The 17,173-nt window shown below is 42.6% G+C and overlaps 1 protein-coding gene across 1 annotated transcript; it reads left to right on the plus strand.

Moving 5' to 3' along the window:
* Nucleotides 1–4,231: 4,231 nt before the first annotated feature.
* On the plus strand, nucleotides 4,232–15,634 carry LOC118784021 (collagen alpha-2(VI) chain-like). The gene is made up of 28 exons (XM_036537989.1): nucleotides 4,232–4,384; nucleotides 5,416–6,014; nucleotides 6,500–6,520; nucleotides 6,676–6,741; nucleotides 6,827–6,880; nucleotides 7,106–7,150; nucleotides 7,249–7,275; nucleotides 7,400–7,426; nucleotides 7,807–7,851; nucleotides 7,930–7,983; nucleotides 8,443–8,505; nucleotides 8,832–8,894; nucleotides 8,986–9,039; nucleotides 9,137–9,172; nucleotides 10,048–10,110; nucleotides 10,226–10,288; nucleotides 10,523–10,585; nucleotides 10,722–10,784; nucleotides 11,114–11,164; nucleotides 11,260–11,295; nucleotides 12,129–12,191; nucleotides 12,368–12,430; nucleotides 12,649–12,684; nucleotides 12,778–12,823; nucleotides 12,991–13,143; nucleotides 13,484–13,930; nucleotides 14,028–14,066; nucleotides 14,810–15,634. The coding sequence occupies exons 1-28, from the start codon at nucleotides 4,285–4,287 to the stop codon at nucleotides 15,415–15,417; spliced, it is 3,048 nt and encodes a 1,015-aa protein (XP_036393882.1). The 5' UTR covers nucleotides 4,232–4,284; the 3' UTR covers nucleotides 15,418–15,634.
* Nucleotides 15,635–17,173: the final 1,539 nt, after the last annotated feature.

Below are 17,173 nucleotides of genomic sequence, written 5' to 3' on the forward strand. Positions count from 1 at the left end.
TATCAGTTAAAGTAAACAGTTCGGAATGTTTGTATTCACGACCGCTGTCAAATAATGACAGCGTAAACTGTTGCACTCTTTCGCTCGAAGATATAATCTTTGTTTTGGACTTCCTTAATGTCCCTTCCATGACGCCTTTCTTTCCTCCTCCCTACAAGCCAAATGATTGTTTTTAAGAACACTATTAATGAGCTGTTTATTGGCCATTAATTGTTTAATTAGCAAGATTTTTATTATTTTAAATAATTGAGTGCCTACACAATTATGGAGGATATTGTAGAATAAATACAGGTTTAAATCCCCGCGGGTCACATAGTCGATAAAAACTGAAGACCGTACTTATGAAGGTGTTATGTACTTCTTACATAAGACCGTTAACAGAGAAGTGCTACCCTATTACTGACACAATGTGGCCCTAAGTGGGTTTATTATTGTAGACGGCTAGCCTATTTCATAACAGAACGACACAACACATCCAGGGGAGTACAAGAATACCAGTTTTGTAAGATTTAATATAACCTTCTGTTTGAGCCTTTAGTGTTATGTATGTTTTCAATAGAGTGAGTCTTAAATAACACACACACATTTACATCTAACCTACTATGTACAAGGTGCCAGGTAATAACCAACTGTAAAATAACATTTACCAAATTTGTATCTACTGTACTTAGAATACTGGAAAAGAATCCATAATGCATTTGAAATTAATATTGTAAGGGAGTGATTATTATTTTTCCATTTTTTAAAATTATTTTTGCTTTTATTCTTATCTGTCATTATACCATTATGCTTTATCTTCTTTATTGACAACCATAATACAAACAGAAATGCAAATAAAAATTCTGTCATGCTAATAAAACTGAATTGAGTACCTGGTTAACCTAATGCCTGCAGAGTACACTGTTTTTTTCTAGAATTCCTGGTGCATAAAAGCATAAATGTGCACTGGAGTGGTGACCAGGCATCCCTGCAGCATGCGCGGGTAGGATTAGCTTGCCAGGCTTGACAACAGTGGCCCATGCTTGTGGAGCTGCTCTTCACTTCTGTCCATGCAAATCTGCCCAGAAGCAGAATGGTTCTAGCCATTTTGGTGCCCTAGGCAAGATTAGGATTTGGTACCTACACCCCCCCCCCCCCCCCACCACCACCACCACATTACCCTACCAGTACTGCCTCATTACCACCCACTCATTCTGTAGTAAAAATATGGACAACAAACATCAGACACCACAATGGCATCAAGACAAAAATATATATTTTTATTTTTATAAATTAAAATTACTTCTCAAATAAATGAATCACGTATCAAAGAATGAACAAATTGTTAAATATTACCAACTACCTTTTCCTGTTAGTAACATCCAAGACACTGGCACTTGGTTATCGTTAGACTACACCCTTTCTCAAACCCAGGCCCTTGGCATATTGCTAATTGGTCCCTGAGATTGTTGGCTTACAAGTGTTTAGTCAGTTTTACTACAATTTACACTATTATTAAGAAATATGTAAACAAAAGTACTATTACAGCTGCACGACATAACTTTTGCGATAAACAAGGAGGATAAGAGAAAACAATAAGAAAAAAATCAATTTCTTCAAACAAGACAACTTTGTGCACTGTTTTTCATTTGTGTCATTCAGATTTATGTCCTAGAAATGATACTGTAACATAGTTCTAATACATAAATCAAAATATTTCCTGTGTGCATCTGGACAGTTATAGAGTAGATATTAGCCTATTACAAGCAAAAACATGTAGCTGTAGAGTAGGACAAACAACTGAAATCTATGTTTTTATAGATATAGTGGTAGCCATTATCACTGATACTGGTCAGCGAAATTTCAGCACAATGCCTTACGTTCTAGGAAGGAGCAGTTATCCAGATAGCTAGCTACACTATATGGACAAAAGTATGGCCACACCTGTTTTTCAGGGTTTGGGCTAGGCCCCTTATCTCCAGTGAAGGGCAATCTTAATGCTTCAGCATACCAAGACATTTTGGACAATGCTATGCTTCCAACTTTGTGGCAACAGTTTGGGGAAGGCCCTTTTCTATTCCAACATGACTGTGCCCCAGTGCACAAAGCAAGGACTATAAAGACATGGTTTGATTCAGTGTGGAAGAACTTGACTGGCCTGCACAGAGCCCTGACCTCAACCTCATCGAGCACCTTTGGGATGAACTGGAACGGAGATTGTGAGCCAGGCCTTCTCGTCCAACATCAGTGCCTGACCTCATAAATGCTCTATAGAATGAATGGGCACAAATTCCCACAGAAATGCTCCAAAATCTTGTGGAAAGCCTTCCAAGAAGAGTGGAAGCTGTTATAGCTGCAAAAGGGGGACCAACTCCATATTAAAGTATATGTATTTGAATACAATATCATTACAATGTAATGGTCAGGTGTCTGAATACTTTTGTCCATATAGTGTACTTGTTTGCCATTGCCATGCCATATTCATATCCTTCAATCTGTATCTGAGTCTAGCAGCTATCATAGCATCATTATCTAGCATTAACTTTATTGCTACATAGCTAGCTAGTGACTACAAATGAAACGTCTACACACAAAACGGCATTTCAATGTTAACAAAAGACGACATACCTCTATATTGGGCTTTCTTTTCCTCCTCCTCTTTTCTCCGTTTTCTTCCTTGCGCACCTGAAAGCTTGCATTGGAGGCTTGGACCTTTTCATTATGAAATAAAATGTGAAAATAGATATCTGCCTCTTGACATCTGTCTAGCAATCTCTGGCACTTCTTTTGTCCCAGCCTTGGGCTGTCTGTGATACGATATCAAACGGTAACCCATCCCCCACTTTCAGTGCGCACAGTACAAGTGTAGGTCAGGGCAGATGAAAAATTGTGAGGAACAGGGGTGCAATGTGTATTTCTTTCTTTCTTTCTTTATTTATTTGTTCGTTTGTCACCTCAAGGCAGAAAATGAGGAAGGGTGCCCACCAACAAATTTTTTATTTATTTATTTTTTATTTTTCCTTTGAGGAGGACCAGTGCCCACCAGAAGTTGGCACTCTAGGCGACTGCTTATATGGCCTATGCCTTTAGCGGGTCCTGTGCACAGTACAAGTGCAGGCCAGGGCAGATGAAAAATTGTGTAAAGTGTATTTCTTTCTTTCTTCCTTTACTTGTTAATTTGTTACCTCAAGGCAGAAAAGAAGAAAGGGTGCCCACCGGCGATTTATTTATTTATTTATTTTTCCTTTAAGGGTGATCAGCACCCACCAGGAGGTGGCGCTCTAGGCGACCGCCTATATTTAGCCGACCCTGCCCAGAAGGATCAAGATGCTTTGCGCTGCCTGGCAAGTCTTAACAGGCGCAGCTAATGTACCACCCCTCTGGAACGGAAAATCAGTAGACTGTCAGTAAATCACTGGTGATCTTCAGCTCCCCTGCAGTAGGTAGGTAAGGCTTTGCTTGCATGTTAACTGTTATCTCCTTGATTTCTCTAAAAATTTTGCCAGTACAAACATAGTGCCGCTGAAACTGTGTGCTTTATGGTGATGCTTTGCATCACTTTTGAGTCGAAAGGGTTGAGTCGAAAGGATGTGGATACAAAAAAATATTGCATGACAGTACTGTTCAACTGTAATACTTTAAAGACGGTTTATACTTGACCAATGATGAGATGAGATCATAGCACAATCCTTTCAAAAAGGTATAATTGGTGCAGGAGAATTTTGGGATCTGAGTTACAGCAGGAATGCTGTTTTCATTAGGGCATTTATAAACTCTGTACAGAGTGTGGATATCTCTGCCTGGGGATAAGAGTTTTTCAGAAAAATTGAGCTGTTGATAAAATGTTTGCTTATACTTGATATGTGATGAGACCCCACATGTATGCCATTTGGTTTTTATCTTCATAGTCTTACCCCACAGACATGACTATCGTGAATTAAACTGTATTAGATAATTCAGCATTGAGAAACAGCAGCCTCAGGTCAGAAATGCCACTGCATTTCACAGGGGTTCTCTTGTTCTCTCTCTCTTCCCTTTTTTCTGTCTCTCTTAGGGTGGCTTTTAAAAGCAAATTTGTTTGAATATATATAGAATATCTATATATCTCGATATATGGTACATGCATGTATGACCAATAATAACTTAATGACAGTTCATCAAAGCACAGGCTTCAGTAGGGACTTCTGCCATGGCTGAGTGTAAGAGTTTGTATGCTAAATGAAATAGTCTTATGTTCCTGTCTCCTTAGCACTGGGGCGCAGTGCAAGCGATTTGATCTCCATCTTTTTGCACCGCTGCATAATCATGGAAATCCTCCTGAGGACTGCTTTCCTGCTGTGGGTACTACAGGCCTCTGCTGAGGACCCAGATTACGAGAACCTCGTTACCCGGCCTGCGATTAACGGTGAGGGCTGTGTAATAACAGCAACAAACTAAAGGTAGTTAAAGGTATAGAAACAAAATAATGGGTATGGGACTCTACATATATGGCAAGGCTACAGCCTGCCCGATCCATGGGGAGGAAAGGGTTAATGCATCTTAAAGTTATTTTACAGCCTTTCAGTCAAGTCTTTCGATTTTTTTTTTGGTGTCTGTTGTGCAGCTGTTTAAGGAGCTGATAATGATGTCCCTGCCAAACTATTTAACTATTTATTTATGTGTTATATAAAGTTCTATATATTTATTTATACATTTTTGATGATAACGATCCTGATTACTGATTAATGATTAAGATCATTAAGATCTTAAAAACTCTTTTTTATTCAGCAGAAAATGCTACACAGAGAAATTCTGAATGATATATGAAAAAATATGTCCACAACATAAAAAAATACCGTGTTACATTTCTCAGCTGATTTCTACACTTGATGAATTCACAACATTTGTATTGTAAATTTTTATCGTAAACAGCACTGAAATTCCTAAGTCAGTGTTTTTTAATGCTTTGTCCCCTTTATGCAACCCCGTTTTTGGAATTGCCAATTGTATAGTAGGGTGGTCTCATAGCAACATCTTCTGCACTTGTACAGAAGCATTGAAGCAAAGTGAACGCAAGACTCCAGCCAGTTTTCGAATTGCCCCACAGGGCTCACCCTTTGTTCAGAGCAACTGCCTTGCTACCTGAGACACTCTGAACCTACAGTAATTGAATGTTCAGGACAAAAACAATCTGATTTAATCAGGGCTCCACATGAAAACCTCTGATAAGCAGCGGTCAATAATCCCCTTGATACATTTACATTTACATTTAGTTATTTAGCAGACTCCTATCCAGAGATAGTTAACAAAAGTGGCAACAAAAAGGTCAGGCTAAGGGCAGAGATGGTACTAAATTGTGCGCCACAGTCTAACAGTAAGAGTTATAACACGCCACATACTGCGGTGCCATAGAGGGTGTACACTGTAAAGGCAACTTGCAATGGATGTGTTACCCAGGAGACGACGATGAGTGCCCCATCAGTGTCTACTTCATGGTGGACACCTCAGAGAGCGTAGCCCTGCGAGAGTACCCCTGGGGCAGCTTGGTGGAGGAGCTCAAGGTCTTTCTCAGGATGTTCGTGCAGAAGCTGGAGGCCACCTCGCTGAGCGTCTCGAGGGTCCAGTGGTCCTACGGCGCCCTGCACTTCTCCGACCACGTGGAGGTTTTCAGCCAGGTCACCAGTGACGCCGCTGAGTTCCTGGCCAGGGCCAAAGCCATCCGCTACATTGGGCGGGGGACCTTCATCGACTGCGCCCTGAGGAACATGACGGTGCAGGTGCGGCAGGCGTCCCTGGCGGGAAGGCCACGGCTGCAGTTTGCCGTGGTCCTGACCGACGGGCACATCACGGGCAGCCCCTGCGGTGGGGTCCAGCAGGCTGCTGAGGCCGCAAAGGCGGCGGGCATGAAGATATTTGTGGTGGCCACCAACGAGGACACGATGGAGAACGAGCTGAAGCAGATAGCCAGCACCCCTGTGGAGCTCTACCGGAAGGACTACCTGGCATACCCGAGCGACAAACGAGATGCGGCTGTCAGGATGATAACTGACACCATGGTAGGTCCATGTGCAGGTGTGTAATGTTACCATTGCCAGGTTGCATTATGCAGTTTGTGGTTCATAGAGGGTTACAGAATTGAGTGTCAAAGACAAAGGTGGCTATGTGGAGTAAGCAGTTACTGATCTGGCTTTGAGACCAGAGGCTTGCAGGCTTGAATCTTGGCTCTGATAATATTGTTATACCTCTGAGCTAGCTGCTAAATTGGTATGCCAAATATTCAGCCTTGTACATGGCTAAACATGTAAGATTTAAGTCCCTCTGGATAATGGCATCTCTTAACAAAATATATGTACAATTATGTGGTGAAGAGAGAACTAGTGAAGTTAGTTCTCTTCACAATGAAATTGAAGAATTATCATTATGCGTGGAGGCTTAAGTCTAATTTCATTTGGTCAAGCTTTTAACATTTGGTACTTTAATTGTTTGATTGTAATTTGATTTGTTTTAATTGTAATCGATTATGACATTTTCTTTCTACCAGGTTAAGGAGGGTGAATTTGTGGTGAGTAAGACAATTTTTCAAAGGAGTCCACTGAAAGAGTGGAAAACAGCATGTCTTGCAAGATATATCACAATCCAGCCCCCTGAGACACAGTCTCATCAGTTAATATCTGTAGAACTCTGTAGAATGTCTCACATAAACATGTTTTCCCCCAGTGCAAAAAGCAACTGTGCGAACAGAGTCAAGGAATGCTAGGACCTAAGGGACACAGAGGAGCAAAGGTGGGAGAGATTGACATGTTATATTCAGGTGTGTACGTTGTCCCAGTGAGCTGTGGGTTTTTTAGGCAAGATTTGTGTTTTGTAGGGTGCCAAGGGGAGTGTTGGTGGCATTGGACAACCAGGAACCTCAGGGCAGACGGTAGGATGCCAGACCACTGAAAGATAAATCACTGGCCAACCCCCAACCGCTAACATAGCACTCAGCAAGTCACTCTGTGTGCATATGATGGGGAATGAGAATAATCCTCTTGATAGGTCTTTTCCTGCTGAATCCTAACTCACCTACCTTGCACAGAAATCTGTCACAATTACAGTCGTGTGGAGGTGAAACTGAAAACGCATTTGAATGTGTCCTTTTTCACAGGGAGATTCTGGGATTGAAGGCCCGATAGGTTTGCCTGGACCAAAGGTCAGTGTGTAAAGTCGGTGTACAGTCAGTACGATGATTTGTACCATCATATTTGCCATGTTGAATAATGTAGTCTCTGTGTCTGTATCTATTTGCAGGGGCAACCTGGACTAAAGGGGGAAAAGGTAGATTTTGTAGAATAACATTAATTTCTTCTGTTTCCACTTGTTATTGTGTTAAATATTTACTATTAATGCTTAATTAATGCTTACATATTAATACTATTACTTTTTGTATTGTATTTCATAGGGTGATATTGGAGCACTTGGCTTGAAGGTATAAACTTATTTTCATGAATTTGCTGCACTATAACCTGTTTTCAAGGAATTAATGTTAGATAGACATAACTGATGTTTACAGAAGATAAGTTTCAGTTGTATTTCATTACATTAATACATTAATTCAATATTAACAGTATTTTACTGTAAACATATAAATGAAGAACTACAGTGAAATTTAGAGAGATCTGGCTCTTTCTGTAGAAATGTGTTTTCAATGATTTCTCATTCAGCATTATCCTGTATGTTGCAATGAACTGACAAGTAAAATGTGCCCTGGGTTACAATCAGAAAAAAAATTTGGAAAATAAGCTTCAATAATGTCTTGATGTGTTATTACTTCCGCCGATGAGAAGCTATTTCATTTGATGTTTTCAGGGGCAAAGTGGAGCTCCCGGGTTCAATGGTATTGATGGTGAAAAGGTAAGTCTTTGCATGCCCATACATATTGAATGTTGCTTTCACTGAGTAATTATTACAGAATGCTGCTCTCTTCTCCAGGGCAAGGCTGGCACTATAGGAGCACCTGGATGCAAAGGAGATCCGGGCATGCCGGTAAGACCTGAGCACATTCATCACTGCCATATCCCTCCACCAACTCTGCCTCCTCCACCTACATTTGGTATAACACTGCGACCACCCAATGTGATAAAGGCCGAAAAGTGGTGAAGAAAGCGGTGTTCATCCTCCTTCTCACAAAAGAGGTTGTCCGTCAACAAAGTGTGCATGTAGATGCTATTTTGTGTCCATAGCCTCTGTTTTGATTGGCATTTGGTTGCTTTCTCTTAATTATGCTTGAAGGTGTATGCACTCCAGTTTCCAATCCTGCCTCCCCTCTGGGCTTTGAGTTTGCTTTACTGAAAATTGAAATACATGAACATCAATGCTTACTGCTTCCTTTCCCCTTCTGGCTTCAATACAGTCATTTCCTTCTGCTCTGTTCTGTTTGTGCTTAGGCTTTGATTTTTAAAGGAATTCAGGTGGGTGCGCAACAAACATTTTCTTTTCCCACAGGGGGAACGGGGCCCTCCAGGTGATTTTGGCATCAAGGGTGATGCAGGAGACCCAGGCGAAAAGGTGTGTGCACAGCATGCCCCCTCAGTGCACTATTAATGAGCCCAAGCCCAGCAAGGAAGTGGAAGTGATTATTCTTTATCACACATACACAGAATTCATTGTCAACTGCAAAGCGCAAGGACATCCTCCATATACTGAGACTGAATGTGTTGTTAATGACCTCATTTTCCTTTATATTTTCAGTCATGCACTTCCTTGATGAGAAAGCTAAGTGGGTGCACTGTTGGTGATCAGGGATGGAGAGCATACCATTTATACCTAATATTGAATACTTGCTCTTGCATACTGAGACTGATAATGCATTTAAATGAGTCTGTCTTTTACAGGGTGTTGCTGGGCAACGAGGCAGGCCTGGCCCCCAGGGGCTTAAGGGTGAACCTGGGGAGAGGGTGAGATGTCTGGACATTGGCCAGCTTTCTGTCAGTCACATGACCAGGGTTCATATGGTTCTCAGACAACAAATGCCTGTCTTCATTTCAGGGTCCTATTGGCTACGTGGGGAACCCGGGCCTTCCTGGACAAAAAGGAGCCAAGGTACGTTTCCTTTCCTAGAAGGCTCCTGTGATGTGTTGTTTCTATTACCGAACACACTTGCCATTTCTTTCCCTCAAATTGTTCCTGTGTGTATTAGGGGAGACCTGGACCCACCGGGGCACCAGGTGATCCTGTAAGTATGAAATGACATTGGGCTTCAGTCGCCTTTTCTTCCATAAAAATACTGTAAGCACAGTCGCACACTCCACGGCTCTCTGATTCATTTTCACTCAGAACCAACATTTAAGCTCAAGCAGTGCACTCATCAGGGCATAGTATTTATTTGTGTACCACTGTGTTCTGCTTTGCATTTTTTGGAGGAGATGTAAGTAATATTATACAAACAAATAAATATGAGAATCCAGTGGTTCAGGCACTCACTTTGGGTGCAAGCTCAGCTCTATAGCATGGGGTTGAACCCAGCTGTGTCATCTGCTGACAATAACCAGGAGCTGAACTGGCTTTGTCCCGCCAGACGTAGGGGTATGGGATAGGGTGAGTAAGATAGCCAGGATCCCCTTGTGTCACTGCTCTCAAGCACCCTGTGGCTCGTCATACTCCTGGGAGTTGTTGACATCAAGCGGAGCGCCTATCCTCCAATGAGTGCCCACTCCACTATAGCACACCCTGTGATACATATTGTGAAAAATACCTGTTGGCTGTGGTCAAGTGAATTGGAGGATTGCATGTATCTTGCCACCAGTGTGGAGGTTGTGGTCATATATAATACTGCCAGAACCAGTTGCCTCAACACTTCACTCACGTGGCTTTTATGATTTTTTCCCAAAGATGCAACAAAGTTATTCAATATTTTTTCTCAGCCATAGTATATTTTATATGATATATGCTATCATAAAAGTAATAGTTTTAGACAGATCATAAAATGTGACCCATGCAGCTTGTAGGATCTTTGATGTTTGTAGGACCCAGACTCATTCATTCTGTAATCTGTAATTCTGTATTAGTCTCTGTAATAGTGTCACTGGCTGTATGAACTTCAATTCCCAGGGTTCTAGAGGAGATGGTGGGATGGTTGGTCTGCGTGGCAAAACCGGGAGCAGAGGAGAAAAAGTAAGTCCTGCCCCCCTCTCTCCCTGGATACTGTTTCCTGAATTTGTCCTGCAAATTCGGATTCAGATCCCTGTGCCGATGGTCCCCGGGTCTTTTCCTATGTCTCGCCCATCAGGGAGAAGTAGGTCCAGAAGGCGAGAGAGGACCCCCTGGGAAAAGAGGTGACACTGGAGCCGCTGTGAGTTCAGTGAATCCTCATTTTGTTTTTTTGTTTTGAGGAAAGGATCATCACAGCCTCACTGTGGGCCATTTTATTTATTTATTTTAAATGCCAATGTTTACCTTTCTCTCCTCTGAAAATATTCTTGCCTTCAGTTGTACTGTAGCTGTTTAAGACATTTGATTGTTTCTTGTATGCATATTTTTGTTGCCCGACATTCTTCTTAATCCCTTAATGCCCCCCCCCCCCCAGGGGCCACCCGGTTTTCCAGGTGTCCGGGGGTCACCAGGTGACAGTGGACCCCCCGGACAGCAAGTGAGTATGTCCCTGCTTGAGGCAGGGTCTCATGACATTTGACCCCAGCTTGCGTTCCACGACAATGCCCCCTATGGTTTACATAAAAATGCCATGCCACCTACCATACCTGTGCCCACATCTGCTCCTGTCCTAGGGCTCTGCTGGCGAGGATGGGGACTTCGGCCCTCGGGGGGACACCGGGGAGTCAGGAGCCAAGGTGATCTGGGAGGGCCTCCAAAAGCGGCAGGGGATGCCGGGCCTACGTGCTGCAACAGGCCTCGCATTTACCACATTCCTGTCATTGTCTCACAGTGGAAGTACTGCAGGTCTCGCTGCTGGAAACTGTGCTCCTTTCACTCGAGGGACCCCATAACAACATCAGCAAGGAGTTTATAAAATCAGAGAAAGCCATGTTTCAAAAGTGGGGATAATTAGTGTAACTATAACTTTTAACAAAATGATAAATGTTTGAGATGTTTGAGATTATAGATTTATGAAACTATCCCAATTTTAATAAAAATGTATCTACTACTGATTATTTTTAAGGGGGATCCAGGGAAGGATGGCTACAACCATGCAGGTGCTAGAGGTGTGCAGGTACTATATATCACAGTACTAGAACAGCTTTGGAAGATCTTGCAATGTTGTTTTATTCAAATAAACCAGTGAATACCACAATTTCTTTTCCTCAGGGGGACAGAGGAGATCCAGGCTTGCCAGGACTGCAGGTGACACATTACATGTTGTGTGAGCCAGCCCAAACAGCACTCAAATGCATATGAATAACCACAAAGGGAATAGCTTCTGCCCCAACCAAGATGGCTGTTGAAACACACTGCTGTTAATGTAGATACAAAGCCATTTTGTTTTACATTCTGTCATTTGTCCTGGCCGCTGGTTCAGGCAAGCTCCTTTGGACCTAAGCCACCTTTGTTAAATGGAACTCCTCCCTTCAAAAGTTTTAGAACACCTTCATTTTTCCAATTTATTGAAATATAAGCAGTTCAAGTCCAGTGAATGACCTGAAATGGAACAAAAGGAAGTGGTAAACTGCCAGAGGCTAAAAAAAAACTGAAAAATAATGTAAATTTCAGAGTTATAAAAAATCCTTTTTCAGGGAACAAGTAATGGGTTAACAACTTACAGCTATTCTGCAGCAATCGAAGTTAATTAAGCTTTGAAAGTTGATGCAAACAATTCCTACAGGTGTCCCGACTTTTGTTGATTACTTACAAACCCTCTGTCTGTATAAAAGCAGTGTTAGAACAGACTGTGTTACTACACCCCCTGAAGCATTATTTGGACAATAGCGCACTGCAGGAAGTAGTATATTGCTTATCATAATGGCAAAAAAGGCAATTAACAAAGGAAGACAGACAGAACATTATAACCCTTAAAAGTGTAGGTCTTTCCTTTTCCTTTATTGGGGGTGTTGTAAAAGTTTTGACCGGTATATATATATATACTGTATATATGTATATTCTTTCAGACCCTCCGCTCCATGTTTTGTAACTGTTAAGTATTTAGTTCCTTGCCTTTTCATTCTGCCACAATGTTTCAGGGTCCAAGAGGTTACTACGGTGATAAAGGAGCAGAAGGACGTAAGGGCGCCATGGGAGAACCAGTGAGTGTTTAATTTTACTCTCACAGTAAACTTTAGCTAATTATCTGAGATAATTTAAATATTTAAGATGAACATGTCAAATTACAGTCATTAAAACAATTAAACTGAGCTGTTTTAACTGGTGGATTTACAGCAGTGTAGTTTCTGTATGTGTTGATGCATGGGTCTGCCTGCAGGGGGAGCCAGGCCCTGAGGGTGTACCAGGAGAAAGAGGGATGCGAGGTCAACCAGGACCACCAGTGAGCCTCAGAATATACATCACACAGCACCATAAGAAAATCCACACAACCAAAGAGTTAATGTAGTTAGGACAAAAATGTTCAAGTTCAGCACATGATATAAAGCGCTAAGATACACTTGCATATTCTTCATTCAAAATATTGTATGCATGTTTTACTTATTCATTCATACTTTCTGCGAATTGTAATGTCTGAATTTTAAATATGGTATCTTTCAGGGTGCACCTGGTTCTCGGGGGGCCTCTGGATTATCTGTGAGTAAAAGGTGGTTTTAATACAACTTCTGTTGTCATGTGAACTCCATTTTTTCCACATATTTGAAAATATGTTCTTCTTTATGCTTTCAGGAATGTGAAATCATGGAATTTGTGAGAGAAACGTGCGGTTGTTGTGGTAATACTTACTAACCATTTATGATATAGATTAGGGTGGCAGGTATGCCAGCCAGCAAAGTTACAAGATGGTGGTAGCATGCTGCTATATCTAGTTCAAAGAGTCAAGCCATTTTCAGGTAGATTTATGATATGCTGACACTAATGGTTTTGTTTTCTTCTATGCAGATTGTGAGAAGGTCTGTCCTCCTCTTGACCTGGTGTTTGTGATTGACAGCTCAGAAAGTATTGGGAAAACCAATTTCAGCCTTGCTAAAAATTTTGTCATCAGTCTTGCAAACAGACTTGGGAAAATGGCCAAGAACATTTCTGATGTCTCAGGTAAGTTCACAACACTACTCACACATCTGTGTACATTCTTGTTTTGTGTTCCCCTTAGCCCTCAGGCAAAATTATATTTGCATTTAAGATCTTTAAAAAAAAGTGACAAGGAGGGCAAACAGTGGCATGTCTTATGGGCACTTGTCCATTAGTAATTACCTATAATTATAAGTAATGTGATTTCCTGTCTGTCAGCTTCAATGAATTAGCCCTTTGATGGAATAAAACCGCTTCTCTGCGCCTCTGAGACAACTCAACTGCCCGTCCCTGATATGAATAGTGCATTTCCTCATGTTGTCATTGTGCATGTGCTCCTTGCCCATCTTCCACTGGTTTCCAGGCTCCCGATTGGGTGTGGTCCAGTACAGCCATCAGGATGAGGTGCAGGCCATCAGGATGGACGACGCCACCATCACCTCGGTGACCTCTTTCAAAGCCAAGGTCAAAGCCATGGAGTGGATTGCAGGGGGCACTTGGACGCCCTCGGCACTGAAGTTCACCTATGAGCAGCTGATTGCTCCAGGCAGGCGGATGGGGACGAAGGTGGTGGCCATCGTCATCACAGACGGACGCTACGACCCCAAAGACCTAGACAACCTGGAGGCCCTCTGCAGTGGCGTGGATGTCTATGCCATCGCCATTGGAGACATGTTCGACACTGGCGCTGAGAGGCAGTCACTGGAGAGGATCGCCTGCAACAATGGCGACCATGTGAAAACGCTCAGCGTGTACGCCGAGCTGACCGCAGAGGAGTTCTTGGAAGAGATCGAACAGATCCTCTGTCCAGGCAAGTTCACGCCTCCGCAACAGAGTTTGAGAATTTTCTGTGAAGGAATCCTGAGTGCCGACAGCTCCTAACACAGACTCTCTATGTCATATTTCAGAGCCAGAAGACATCTGTCCAGACCTGAAGTGTACCTCAGGTGAGAAGTGCATTTTGTTTCAAATAGGGACCAACAAGTGCAGACAGCAATTGTACTCTGATAAGTGAATATGTATGGTAAACATGAATTTGGCTCAGGTTATACCTCCAGATAACCAAGAGGTTTTTGATAAAAGCTATCAAAAACCTCTTGGTTATCTGGAGGTAAAATGCTCCTAAGTCTGTCAATTGTGAAATGATCAGTAGTTTTCCTTTGCTGAATGTGTGTGTTTAATTTGAGCTTGAAAGTAGCTTAACATATATATATTTTTTAATAAACTTTTGAAATTGAACCCAGGTAAAGCAAATCTGATAGTACTGTGTCCTCAAACAGACGTTGCTCTCAGCTGAGAACTGTCTCATTGTGGAACTGTACACATCCTGTCCCCATACTGTCACTATACTTACTGTATGCACTTTTGTACGTCGCTTTGGATAAAAGCCTCTGCTAAATAAATAAATGTAAATGTAAAGCGCACATCAAGGATGTGTTCCAAAACCCATAGTTCCTTCCATACTTCATCAGTCACATCATATATGGGAATGTGTTTTGGAACACAGCTCAAGTCAACGGCTGTTGAAAGCACATTAATAAATGTGCAATAGATCCAGGCCAGGGGTTAATTTCCCTTATAGAGATAAGGCAGGGCAAGCGTTAGTTTAATGTAAGAAATGAGGATTTACTTTTTGTCGAAACAGTGTCGGAGGTTGTGGTTGCTCATTGGCTCGTTCGTCTCGTCTCAGATCTCCATGTGGCTCCGCTGATGCAGCGACCCGTTGACATCCTCTTCTTTGTGGACGGCTCCGAGCGGACCGGGGCGCAAAACTTTGTGAGCGTCCTGCATTTCATCGAACAGCTATCCCGCGAAATCCCCCTGTCTAAGAAAGACAACGACTACAAAGGGGCACGCTTCGGCGTGTTGCAGTTCGGGGGAAAGCAGCAACCCGAAGTGCTTCTGGATTTCTCCAACAACCACAGCAGCATCGCTTCGCTCGTCTCCACGGCGGTGTACCGCGACTCCTCCTCCGCACTCGGGGACGCCATTGTCTTCGCGGCCGACAACCTCGTGGGCAACCGCGGCAGCCGGTACAGGGGGGTGCGCCAGAACGCCGAGCTGTCGTTCGTCTTTATCACGGACGGCGTGACCAGTGACAAGAACTTCGACGAAGGCATCGCAGCTATGAGGAAGGCTAACGTCGTGAGCGCGGCGATCGTGGTGGGCTCAGACATTGACCATGAGCGGTTGCTGAAACTCGTTTTTAAAGATAGAGCTCTCATCTTCCATTTGAAGCGTTACAGGGATCTTGCAGTCCCCCAGGTCATCAGACACATCGCTCACTGCTTGGGATAAACTCGTGTCTGAATATAGTTTAAGTAGAAATTGTTTCACCATTTCATGATTCTCAGATTTGATTCCAGTAGATAGTTTTCATAATGGTTTTGCTCATTCTGATGCATATATGCTCACAATTTCCAGTGCACTTTCTCTGTAGCACATTTTCAGAGTAACTTGTTAATAGTGAACATGAGTACAGGGCTTAAAGCAACAAATTTTTGTTGAGCCTGAAATGTCGGGGCGGGGGGGGGGGGGGGGGGGCGCACATACAGTTAGCGGTACCACAACAGCTTTAATTCAAAATTGTATATATATATACACACACAATTTTGTATTACCGTGCTCAAATTAAAAGTGCTTCATTTTTTCTTTAATGCAATTAAAAATGAAAAGTGCAACTTCAATAAAAGTTGGTCGAGTAGCAAGATGCTGTGTTACAACTTCGTCTAAGTCATCATCATAGAATCTGACCAAGACATTGAAAATTATGTCCATGATGCGGTTTGTGGACTCGTCAACGTTCAGTGAAAACATCTGTTTTAACAGCTTGTGCGCTAAACATTGGCTATTGTGACAGGCAATGTCGTGAGTGGATAAATAGCTGGCCTGTGTATTTGACACGCTAAGTTTGGAGAGTGCAGTTCTGTCCCGTGATGTTTTGCACAGGTCAAGTACTAGCGCTGGCGCTATCCTGAAAGACAGGTCATGTTCCGCAATAAATGCGGATTTTATGATTGCACATGCGGTCTTGGGTGGATGAAGCGGCAGCAGACACAGTGGCCACAGCTCCCGGCAACGTTGGCGTATAACAGCCTGAACAGCTGCTCTGTGTGAGGGATCTGTATCATGCCTGGCAATACCTATTGCCGCTTGTCCCCAGGGGCGGCTCCGGCTACCCCTGGAATCTGATTGGCCACCCTGCCTGGCCACCCCCACCAGAGCTGTCAATCAGTTTGTCCGATTAGAATTTCAAAAATATATTTTCTTACGTTTGTGCAACAAAATACCCAACCGAACGCCAAACAGTTTGTGAATTTTACAGCTAATCCAGACCAATTAGATGACTATATTTCGCTCAACCATTCAGTGAGTCACGCATTCCCATAAAATATGTAAAATACCGGCGAGCACCAGCTTGCTCCCGTCCCTAGGACAACTTCCTGGTTTTGAAAATGAATGTAAGTGAATGGGTGACGTCACAGACATGCTGGTCAAAGCATGGAGGTGGATAGAGAATTTTCAAACGGGATGCACTTGAACCCTCTTGGACTATTAGAAGACCTACTATTTGGGCTATAAAGGAGAAAACAAGGGTAAGTAGACAGTCGTTTGCAATGTGTAGTGTTTAATGTTTTACAAATGTTGAAATTAAGTTGATAAGTTGTATAGAGTTAAGGAGATCGCTAGTTGCTGATTGATTGTAGTTTGTTAGCAACAGCAAGACTGTTTTGCTAGTTGAGATTGAGAACTTTGTGCCGAGTAAAATCGTTCTTTAACTGAATGCAAACATGCCATGCCAGCGGTTCAGTACGTTCTGTGTTTTGTTGGTGTATGGTGTACTGTAACCATACCATTAGTGGATAATACAATTGCATGTAATATCTAGCCTATGTGTTTCAGTTTAAGGAGAATCATTTTCTGATTTGAAGTAGCCTAACCAAACAATATGCATGTCTCTCTCTTAGTATTGAGAGGAGGAGCTTAGATGACTTTGTTGAACGCTTCGCCCAACAACACCAAAACAGGCGTATACAGCTGTCATAATCCTTGA

This window comes from Megalops cyprinoides, chromosome 10, assembly GCF_013368585.1.
Source record: "Megalops cyprinoides isolate fMegCyp1 chromosome 10, fMegCyp1.pri, whole genome shotgun sequence".
Lineage (NCBI taxonomy): Eukaryota > Metazoa > Chordata > Actinopteri > Elopiformes > Megalopidae > Megalops > Megalops cyprinoides.